Genomic DNA, 11641 nt, shown 5'->3' with positions numbered 1-11641 from the left:
GCCACTTGCAACTGTAGAATACATACTGTTTGCAAGTGCACATGGTAGGTTTATGAAGACAGACCACACCATGCACGATAAAATGAATCTCAATAAATTCTGAAAGATTGAAATCTAAGAGCATCTACCACGAGCCCTGAACTGTGCAAACTCTTTACTTGCATATCCCATTTAATCCCTCACAATAACCCTAGGAGGTTGGGAATGATTATTATTAGTTCAATTTTACTCATAAGGAAGCAAAAGCTCAGGAGGCTAAAGTCACTGGCACAAAGTCACACAGCCAATAAGTGGAGCTGGGATTTGAACCCAGGCTGTCTGAATCGAAAGCATGTGCACACAAGAAGTCTCCTGGATGCTCCCCACCCTCTTCTGGCTCCCCTGTGGGGTCCCTCCTCTATGCCACACAAAGCCATGTGCTTCCCTCACATGCAGAATTGTACTGTCGGGTTGCTTGGAGCCCTGGTGGTGCAGTGGTTAAGAGCTAAGGCTGCTAACCAAAAGGTAGGCAGTTCAAATCCACCAGCTGATCCTTGGAAACCCTATGGGGCAGTTCTCCTCTGTCCTATAGGGTCACTATGAGTCCAAATTGGTGATGGGTTTTGGTTGCTTGGGCTGTTTGTTGAAAATAGAGAACGTGAAATAACACACGACTATACCAAGCCTGAAGGTTGCAGAGTGAGGGCGCTGGTGGTTCGATGGCAGAATTCTCGCCTCCCATGCAGAAGACCCGGGTCTAGTTCCCAGCCAGTGCACCTCATGTGCAGCCACCACCCTTCTGTCAGTGGAGGTTTCCATGTTGCTATGATGCTGAACAAGTTTCAGTGGAGCTTCCAGATTAAGACAGACTAGGAAGAAAGTCCTGGTGATCCACTTCTGAAAATCAGCCAATGAAAAAACCCTATGGATCTGAACAGTCTGATCCCCAACCAATCATGGGGATGGTGCAGAACCGGGCAGTATTTTGTTCCCTTGTGCATGGGGACACCATGAGTTGTCGAAGACAGCTAACGACAATAATGTTCCTAACCACTTGCCCGAGGTCACCCAGAGTCAGGGTGAAGCTTGGTGAGGAACTGGTTCCCATTCTGGGCCCAGGGCTCCATTCTGCCACACAGCTGCCTCCTGTGAATGGACAGGCAGCAGAGTGCTGCCCAAGGGTGAGGGAAGCAAAGAGAAGCAAAAAGGAAATGCCCATCCCTGCCCCCCTTCCCCAGCCCCTGCAGCTGCCAAATCTGCACCCAGTCCTGACCAGGTGGGACCCACCCCTCACCCCATCAGTGGGAGGGTCCAGATTAGCCCTGGTGCCCAGCCTGTGTGTGCCTGCCAAGGGCACTGGCCTGGCACTGAGGGGTAATTGAGGGCGGCAGCATGTGCCACCTCCGTCACAGCCAGGACCCAAGATCTGCCGTCCCAGGAGGGAGCAGTGACCACTGTGAGCTATGGCTTATGCTGCTGTTCAGTGTCAAGTTTGTATGTTCCAAAAAGGGGGGAAGGGACATTGTGTGACTTCTGGAACCATGACAGAACATGAATCACCGCAGAACGTGAAGCCAGCTTCTTGAATTTCGAAACAGAAGTCATAGTTCTAATTGTTCTGCAACAGCGTAAAAAAACCGCAAAATGGCTGTTAAGATGAAAACTGAACACGAAGATCCACTAGGAGCCCCATCCTTGGAGAAAAAGTCACTGTTAGCTTAGACGGTGGCCCCACCACCCCTCTCTGTGTTTGTTTGTTTTTTTCTCCAAGTGCCCCCTTCCAGCCATGAAGTCTTCAGACACACGTTCAGTGAGGTGCAGCCCTGTACCCTGCAACTGTATCTGCCTGGGCACTATGCCCAGCACCCCTGCCCGCCGCCGAGAAGCTGCGAGGACCACACTGCCACCGTGTGGCGCCTCTGCTCACAGCCTCTGCTGAGAACCGCGGCTGCTGGCCTGCTCACAGTGCACTGCCTAGGTACAACACAGCCCATTCTGCCCTCCGATGGGCTGTATTTGGCTGGTCCCTGGGTCTAGGGGAGGAGGCAGCTGTAAAGAGTCAAATCAGATCCTTGCTAGGGACAGTACGGCACCTTCAGTTTTGGAGTCTTTGTCCCAACTCCACCACCTACTCTCTGGGTGACGCTGGACAAGCTACTTAACCTGTATGTGCCTCAGGTTCCTCCTCTGTAAGAGGTTCGAGTCCACTTAGAGGTGCCTTGGAAGAAAGACCTGGCAATCTATTTTGGAAAAATCAGCCATTGAAAATCCTATGGAGCACAGTTCTATTTTAACACACATGGGGTCACCTCAACAGCAACTGGTACTGGTATAATTGTACCTATCAACCTCATAAGGTTGTGAGGCTTAAAGGAGATAATACACGCAGGGTGCTTAGAGGTCCCAGGTGTTTGGCAACTACTGAATATATTTGTACCTTCAAACTCTCTGACCATGACCTACAGTAAGAAGTACAATTTATATCACTGCAGAGAACATGCAGGCATAAATACATATTTATATAATAAGAAAAAACGTTTCACAAAACAATACCCTTACAACAAGCAACACATTCTGATATTTTCAATTATGTTGTTGTTGTTTTCCTTTCTGGTGAAGATATACAGGCATACACCATTTCAACAATTTCTTCATGTACGACTCAGTGACATTGATTGCATTCTTCAAGTTGTATAACCATTCTTACCCTTCTTCTCCAAAGTGTTCCACCACCATTGACTTCAACTCACTGCCCCCTTAGCTTCCCGTCTCACTTTTCAAATTGCTGTAGTCAGTTTGATCTCGTGTTGTTTTCATGCTGATCACAAACCACTAAATTGATTTCACACTCCACTGTTGGCTCACACCCTGTAGTGTGAAATGAATATTAGTAAGAAGCAGCAGTAGCTTTACTCTTATCCCGGGCTGCCAGTCCCGGCTTCCTCCCTTCCTCTCACTCCCGTGCCCTGAGCCCACCTTGGGACTGAGTCAGACCCAGGCCACGTCAGCTCTGGCTGGGCAGGCAGCAAACCCCTGAGGGGGAGCTTAGCGGAGGGGCCCCTTTGTCAACTGTCCTGAGCTCAGCCTTTTCTGTGTGTCTCCCAAGCTCTCTCTCTGCTGGGGGAAGGAGACACCTTCGCTAATCAGACACCGTGCCCTCATAGCCCCTCTGGGAGAAAGGCATCATTCTCCCCATTTCTCAGATGAGACGCCAGAGGCCAACAGGCATGAAGCGACTACGGAATAGGAATAAACAGGACTGGTTATCCATTGGAATTCAGGATATGAGTTAAGCAGGGAAATTGGCTCTCCAGAAAATGCTGTGGAAATGCTGAATAGCATTAATAGGTGGCTCTGGAAGAGAAAGTGCTGGGGACACAGAAAAGCAGAAATGAAAATGAGCAGGGGGGGAGCACCCCTGCCAGATGGCAGCTGACATGAGCAGGGACAGCTGCATTGGGGGGGATGCTGACCTCGAGAGGGACTAAGAGGCAGCCAGCAGCCAGTGTGAATCACAACTGTTGGCTCCAGCCCTACTCAGGGCAGAGGCTGAAGCAAGATGTCAGGCAGGGTGGGAAGGCCATGCCTGCCCCTGCCCTCACCTAATCTCATGCCACGATGGACAAGTGTATTTATTAAGTGGAAGGCTGACATGGTTGCTGGTGGCCAGTGGATGTAGACCTGTTCCAAGGATTCCCTCACCCCTTCCCAGGGGAGGGTCCCTGTCTGGCTATAGTTGTGGCCCTGCCTCCAGGGAGTGAGGAAGTGGACCTGCCAATTGGACACAGGACAGATAATAATATGATGTGGCCAAGATGAACTGGAAGAAGACATGGCAATGATTTGGAAGAGGCAATGGGGCCGCGAAATGTGATGGGTTGGAGTTAAGATTCTATTGGGGTCCCTACTCTCCATCCAACAAATCATCACTGAGTACCTACTGTGATGTTCCAAGTCCTGAGGTAAACAATGGGGAGATAGGTGGACCCTCCAGGCTCACAGTATAGTGAGGAGTGGGGAAGAAAGAGACAGACAATCACATTAAGAGTATTCTGATTGATAGATGCACAGAGGAGCACATCTACCCCTCTTGACAGGGCTGGGGGAGGGTCTCCAGAGATGATGCCTAATCTGGTATCCAAGCATTTTCCCAGATGGACAGTGGAAGGAAGGGCCTTCATGTCACAGGGAGCAGCAACCACAAAGTACAAGGATGAGAGACATTTGAGCAAACTCTGGAACTGTGACTCCATGGGCTGGAGTGTAGGGTGAGAAATGGAGGTGGAAGACCAGCTCTGCCATTTACCTGCTTCATGACCTTAGACAAGTCACATAAACTGTCAGCTGTAAACCACTCCCTGAGATACCCAAAAATATTTGGTTTAATGGGCACCTATTGAGCATCCATCCTTGGAAACCCTATGGGGCAGCTCTACTCTGTCCTATAGGGTCACTATGAGTGGAAATTGACTTGACGGCAACAGGTTTGTTTTTTTTGGTATACAGCATCCAAAGAACCCTGGTGGCACAATGGTTAAGCACTCAGCTGCTAACAGAAAGGTCATTGGTTTGAACCCACCACCTGCTCTCTGGAAGAAAGACTTGGAGATCTGCTCCCGTAAAGATTACAGCCTTGGAAACTCTATAGGGCAGTTCTACTCTGTCCTATAAGGTCACTATGAGTCGGAATTGACTCAGCGGCAATGGGTTTGACTTAGCATCCTCTGTGAGCCAAGCATGGTACCAGGTTGGCTGGGGCTGCAGGGGAGAGGAATACGGAAATAAATCAAAAACACAAATTCTACTCTCCAGAAGCACACCGTCTAGTGGAAGAGACAGACATGCTACAACATGCTATATGTAAGTGTTATGAACAAAGCTCTAGAGAGATGGAAGCAATTAATGCTGCTCAGGGAAGCGGTGGCAGTTAAGTTGGTCCAGAAAGGATGAGCTGTTCTACCAGATGGAGAGAGAGAAAAGCATGTCAATACGTGTGTCTACAGGCATGGAGGAAGAAAAGGACACCGGTGTGTTCATACAACCGGAAGAGGACCTGAGAGGCTAGAATGCTCAGTCCGGGGTACAGGAGAGACAGGAGGTAGCTGTGACACCAGTGTCTGTCACAGTGTGACAAAGGTGAATTTTACCCTAGCCCTTTGTTAAAGAAAACCCCTCACTCTCTTGTGTGTTCTGGAGAAAGTATACTGTCAACAACTGAGGAAATGGATTTAATAATCCACTCTGTTTAAATAACTTTAGGTGTTTCCACTACTAATCTCCCCCAATACTTCTGTCCCTTTCCCCCCTCCAGGTCTCTCAGGATCCACATGGATTTATCATCCCAGAGGTCAATCCCACTAACATTCTTTTAAAAGGCTCTCAGTTCTCTGCTTCAGTAGAGTAGAAGCTGGTCTCTCTCCCCATTGTGATGATCCCCTTCTTTACCACTGCAATGTTCCTTTGCTCCCCTCCCTTCCCTCAGTCCTTTCAATCCTTTTTGAATTAAGTCTTCCTTGCCAGTTTTAACGTTGTCCAGCCACCTGGCCAACCAACTGGAAGAGATCCATATTCATGCCTATTCCCAAGAAAGGTGATCCAACCGAATGCGAAAATTATCAAACAATATCATTAATATCACACACAAGTAAAGTTTTGCTGAAGATCATTCAAAAGCGGCTGCAGCAATATATAGACAGGGAGCTGCCAGAAATTCAAGGCGGATTCGAAGAGGACGTGGGACGAGGGATATCATTGCTGATGTAAGATGGATCCTGGCTGAAAGCAGAGAATACCAGAAAGATGTTTACCTGTGTTTTATTGACTATGCAAAGGCATTCGACTGTGTGGATCATAAAAAATTACGGATAACATTGCAAAGAATGGGAATTCCAGAACACTTAATTGTACTCTTGAGGAACTTGTACATAGACCAAGAGGCAGTCATTCAAACAGAACAAGGTGATACTTTGTGGTTTAAAGTCAGGAAAGGTGTTCATCAGGGTTGTATCCTTTCACCATACCTACTCAATCTGTATGCTGAGCAAATAATCCGAGAAACTGGACTATACAAAGAAGAATGGGGCATCAGGATTAGAGGAAGACTCTTTAACAACCTGTGTTATGCAGATGACACAACCTTGCTTGCTGAAAGTGAAGAGGACTTGAAGCACTTACTGATGAAGATCAAAGCCTTCAGTATGGATTACGCCTAAACATAAAGACAACTGGACCAATAAGCAACATGATGATGAACGGAAAAGACTGAAGTTGTCAAGAATTTCATTTTACTTGGATCCACAATCAACACCCATCCAAGCAGCAGTAAAAAAATCAAAAGATGCATTGCATTGGGCAAATCTGCTGCAAAAGACCTCTTTAAATTGTTGAAAAGCAAAGATGTCACCTTGAAGACTAAAGTGTGCCTGACTCAAGCCATGGTGTTTTCAATCGCCTCATATGCATGTGAAAGCTGGACAGTGAATAAGGAAGACAGAAAAAGAATTGATGCCTTCAAATTGTGGTGCTGGCAAAGTGTACTGAATATAGCATGGACTGCCAAAAGAATGAACAAATCTGTCTTGGAAGAAGTACAATGCTCCTCGGAAGCAAGGATAGCAAGACTATGTCTCTCATATTTTGGACATGTTATCAGGAGGGATCAGTCCCTGGAAAAGGACATCATGTTTGGTAGACAGTCAGCAAAAAAAGAGGACGACCCTTGACAAGACGGATTGACACAGTGGCTGCAACCATGAGCTCAAGCATAACAACGACTGTGACGATGGCGCGGGAGCAGGGAGTGTTTTGTCCTGTTGTACATAGGGTCCGAACTGACTTGACGGCACCTAACAACAACAGTGCAGTTTTTGATAAGTGACAGTACGTGTGACACAGAGGCCCCAGGCCAATGCAGATTCACAGATTCACACCTTACCTGGGTCAATGGCAGGCCCCCAAGTATCACCACCATCATCACCATTGGCCTTGTCCGGGCCCAGCTCCCCAACAACCCCAAAGAGACGAGCTTAAAGGGCCTGTCAACACAAGCCCAGCCCTTTATGTCACATACTGAAAAACTGAGCCACGAGGGGCAGGTCGAAATGACGAGCTCATACAGCTGAGTGTGACAGGCAACGGTGGCAAACAGGCTCTTGATTCTAGCCAAGCTCTTTTTACCCCCTAAAGAGCACTACACCTTTGAGGAGCTTATTGCCCTCATCTGTAAAACGGAGAGAACCTTCCAGTACTTCCAGAAGCCATCGGAAGACAATGAGGGAGAGGGAGTAGGCGGTGCTGGTTGAGCAATAAAACGACAGCAGTTTGCGAAGTCCCTGGAGACACAGTCACGCCTCCCGGTGTCCCTTTCTCGCTGCCCCGCCTCCTTCCACCGCCTCTTCCGGTTTCTCCTCGCGGGCTCGCCCGCCCTTCCGGTCCCTCCTCTCGGGCCTGCCCGCCTCTTCTGGTCCCTCCCCGAGGGCCCACCCCTCTTCCGGTCCCTCTTCTAAGCCCAAGTCGTTCAGCTGTGCCTTTTCCCGGCGCCACCATTGGCAGAAAATCCGAGCCGCCCCTGAGGGCGCGGAGAGACGCGCTCCTGATTCCCTGTCCCCGGACGTGACGCTAGAAAGGCCCTCCCCTGAGGAAGTGACGGCAGGAGTGCCCTTGACGGGCGGGGAGGGCTGAGCTGTGGATTTCCTCCGCTCGCACAGCAGGGAGGTAGGCGGCCTGTGTGAGGGGTGGCTCCAGGTGGTGTCGCGCCTGAGGCACGCTGCGGGCGCGTTGTTGCGCGGGCCGGCGGCCCAGCGAGCGGAGACCCCGGGCGGGGGGACCTGGTCCCACGGCCATCCGGGGTCCCTGGTGGCGCCTTATGTCCCAGTTCTCTCCTTTTAGTCCCTTTCCTTTTAGTTCCCCCACACTCCTATTCCTGTGATATTTAGTTCCTCCTTGAATCGTTGCTGTTCTCATTTCCTAGTACTTGGACAACCCTTTATACTAGTATTTGGACAAACACTTTATAATAAAAAATAATCGATAGAACAAGGACTTTGACCTTGCAGACATCCTTGTGTGCCAGTGTTAACGCTCTTTTAATAGTTGGGTTGCTTTGGGTATGTCACTTAACCTACCTGAGCCTCAGATTCTTTATCTTTAAAATGGGCAGTAGAGCAGCTTCTCAGAGTTGTTGTAGGCATACGGAGAGGAGCCAGGGTAGCCTGACTTAGAAGCTGGGAGTCCTTCTAGGCAAATCTCTGGCAGATTCTTTTGCTCAGGGAGAGCTAATAATGTAAGTAAGACACTTGACCCTTAGCAGATGCTCGGTAAATATTGCTTTCTCCCTTCTCACTTCTGTGGTAATTTCATTCATATCCTGATTTCTTTTTGGTTGTCAACCCAATTTTTCCTGTCTTTCTGGCTTGCCGCTCCTTCTTCCCTTTGATTCTCAGTCCTCCCTCACCTCTACTCCAGAAAGCGTATGGATTATTTTCCTTGTGTTTCCCTCATATCTCTGCACCCCCAGTATTCCCAAATCTGTTTGTTTTTCTGCGTGTTGACTTCTTCCCCTGCTCTGCCTTCCTTTTCCCATCACAGATGGCTCAGCGACTTCTCCTGAGGAGGTTCCTGGCCTTGGCCATCTCCAGGAATCCCCCTCAGGGTCGATGGGCACCCCTCACATCTGGAGCCCTACAGAGCCCACAGTGCCATCCTGGTGGCCTGGCAGCAACACTCAGCCCAGCCCGAACAGTACATACCACCAGAGTCTGTACCACGACTTTTAACATCCAGGATGGGCCTGACTTTCAAGACCGAGTTGTCAACAGTGACACACCAGTGGTTGTGGATTTCCATGCACAGTGAGTCCTGGGGGGCAGTGGAAGACTGGGGTCTCACTTGTTCAGATGTTTGCTGAGCGCCTGCTGTCCCAGTGCCGTGCTTGGCTGCCAAGACATCGTCCTGCTCTCAAGGAGAGTGCAGTCCAATAGGAGGCTGACTGTTGTTAGCTGCTGTCAAATTGGCCCTCTACTCATGGCAACAAAACATGCTGTCCCCATGATCAGTTACAAATCAGACCATTGTAATCCATAAGGCTTTCATTGGATAATTTTTGGCTGTAGATCACCAGGCCTTTCTTCCTGGTCTGTCTTAGTCTGGAAGCTCTGCTGAAACCCATTCAGCATCCTAGCAACATGTAAGCCTCCACTGACAGATGGGTGGTGGCTGCACATGAGGTGCACTGGCCAGGATTTGAACCCACGTCTCCAGCATGGAAGGTGAGAATTCTACCACTGAACCACTAATGTCCCTAGGAAACAGATTAGTAAACAGTTTAGTGCTCTCTGTGGTTAGTGCTGGGACAGACTTAGTTCTGTATCTGACTCTTCAGATGTCTCAGAATCATCTTCAGCTTGGCCCAGAGCAGGAAAAATATGACTAGAGCACTATCTGGCAAAAAGTTATCATGAGCTCGCCAGGGCTGGCATTTCTTTTCAGTGCTATGAGTTTGTTTTAGGGATTTTTAAATGCCTATGGAGGAGTCCTGGTGTGCAGTGGTTAAGAACTTGTCTGCTAACTGAAAGGTAGGCAGTTTGTACCCACCAGCCACTCCATGGGAGAGAGATGTGGCCGTCTGCTTCTGTAAAGGTTACAGCCTTGGAAACCCTATAGGGCAATTGTCTGTCCTATAGGGTGGCTATGTTGGAGTCAACTCGACAGCAATGGGTTAAATGCCTGTGACCTGGTTTTTAGCCTGGCCTTTTTCATTTACAGAACTTTGAGGCCTGGCTACAAAAAAGGCTGGAGAAGTTCCTCCAGATGAACCATCCTGAGGAGCCAGCGGGGCCTTCTAGGCAAATCTCCAGCAGATTCTTTTGCTCTTCTTTCAGTTCTTTCTGTGACTCACCGTGTGGCCTTGGGCAGGCCAGTTGATGTCCTTGTGCCTTAGGAGACAAGGTCTGGCAAGCTGGGTTTTTACGTAATGTGTGTTTATTCATTGAAATCTCTGGAGGTCCTTCCGGTGTGATGAGTCCTCTAGAGAGGGCTTCCAAAATGAATGATAAGCAGGTGTGCGTTTGTTCATTCAGGACCAGGCAGTACCTTTGGTGCCACGTGCATAGAGTTAACAGTAAAGTGCCTGTCCCAAAGAGCTCCTCACCTAGAGGACAGTACCTGTGTCCTCTGTGATCAGGGTAGTAACAGCAGTGTGTGCAGGGGCTGTGGGGTCACAGAATGACCTGGGGCTGAAAGAACAGACTTGGAACACAACCTTGGATCACGATCCCAGCTGCTCTTACTAGCTCTGTGATCCTGGGCATGTTTTTAAACTTGCATGGGCTTCAGTTTCTCCAGAGGATGCTTTCTCTTCCTTTGTGGGGTTGAGGGTTCTGTGCAGTAAGAGCTGAGAATGTGGGCAGGTATTCTATGACTGCACTTATATGAAAGATCTAGAGCAGGCAAATGTTAACAGACCTAAGGGTATTAGTTGTCATCGGGGCAGACGGGAGGGAGGGGCTTAAGGGGACTCTGCTTAGGAGCTGTGAGCTTCTGTTACGGGTTATGGGAAAAGTTGGAAGTGGATAATGCCAACGGTTGCACAATGTGACAACTACAATGAATGTCACTAAAACTGTACATATTAAGAATGTTGAAATGTCAAATGTTTGGTGGTGCTGGTGGTGGTGTGCTCTTGAGTCGATGCCAACTCATAGCTGCCCTGTAAGACAGAGGAGAACTGCCTCATAGGGTTTCCTAGGCTGTGATCTTTACGGGAACTGATCGACAGGCCTTTTCTCCCACAGAGCGGCTGGTGGGTTCAAACTGCCAACCTTTCGGTTAGCAGCCGAGCTCTTAACCATTACATCACCAGGGCTCCTTAATGTTTTGGTACATACGTGTTTATCACAATCGGAAAAAAAGACAGCTGGCAAGGTGCCCAGCCCAGTGACTGGCACATTATAGACACTCCCTGGCCTTTGACTCTCTTCCCTTGGTCCTGCCTCCGTGTGGCATTTGAAATAACGACAGTTTACAAAGCACATTTGTCCACATTGCCTTAGCTGATTCCAACATGACAGTGAGGCATCGTGTGTATTCCGATGAGGAAATTGAGGCCCCAGCACAGGTAGCTGACTAGTGAAGAGCCTGTCTTTGAACTCAGACCTTTTAACTTCAAATCCCATATTCTTCTAGGTGATATATATCAAAATAAGTGAAATAACTTTTATGAGAGTCTCATGAAGAGGCCTGTGTTTTAGAAGCCTGGAACCTGGGGAAATGGCCTAGTTGCAGAGTCTGCTGGCGTGATCAGTTGGCATGTGAACACCACAGGTTAATGTTCAAACACTGCAAACAGCGAGCGAGGGCAGCGGCACCTCAGGAAGGATGTGGGCCGGGGGCAGTTCTGGGGAGACAGTAGATCAGGTGGTGAATGCTTGTGACAGACTGGATACTTCCCTCCTCCCCTCCAAGGTGGTGTGGCCCCTGCAAGATCCTGGGGCCGAGGTTAGAGAAGATGGTGGCCAAGCAGCACGGGAAGGTGGTGATGGCCAAAGTGGATATTGATGACCACACAGATCTCGCCATCGAGTATGAGGTATGGCTGGGTGGGGGGGTCACCACAGGGCAGCCAGGGTGGGGGGTGTCTTGGGGGCCACGGGGCAGCCAGGGTGGG

At 49.2% G+C, this 11641-nt stretch overlaps 1 protein-coding gene across 1 annotated transcript in view; it reads left to right on the top strand.

The window, feature by feature from the left end:
- Positions 1–7353: 7353 nt before the first annotated feature.
- TXN2 (thioredoxin 2) overlaps positions 7354–11641 on the top strand; it is a 14191-nt gene continuing 9903 nt past the window's right edge. Inside the window, exons 1-3 of the mRNA XM_004373817.3 lie at positions 7354–7692; positions 8566–8828; positions 11440–11563. Coding sequence (XP_004373874.1) covers positions 8566–8828; positions 11440–11563 — 387 coding nt within the window. The 5' untranslated portion in view covers positions 7354–7692. The remainder of the gene's footprint in view (positions 7693–8565; positions 8829–11439; positions 11564–11641) is intronic.

This window comes from Trichechus manatus, unplaced genomic scaffold (assembly GCF_000243295.1).
Source record: "Trichechus manatus latirostris isolate Lorelei unplaced genomic scaffold, TriManLat1.0 scaffold00027, whole genome shotgun sequence".
Classification (NCBI taxonomy): Eukaryota; Metazoa; Chordata; class Mammalia; order Sirenia; family Trichechidae; genus Trichechus; species Trichechus manatus.
This window is presented reverse-complemented; position numbering and strand designations above follow the sequence as displayed.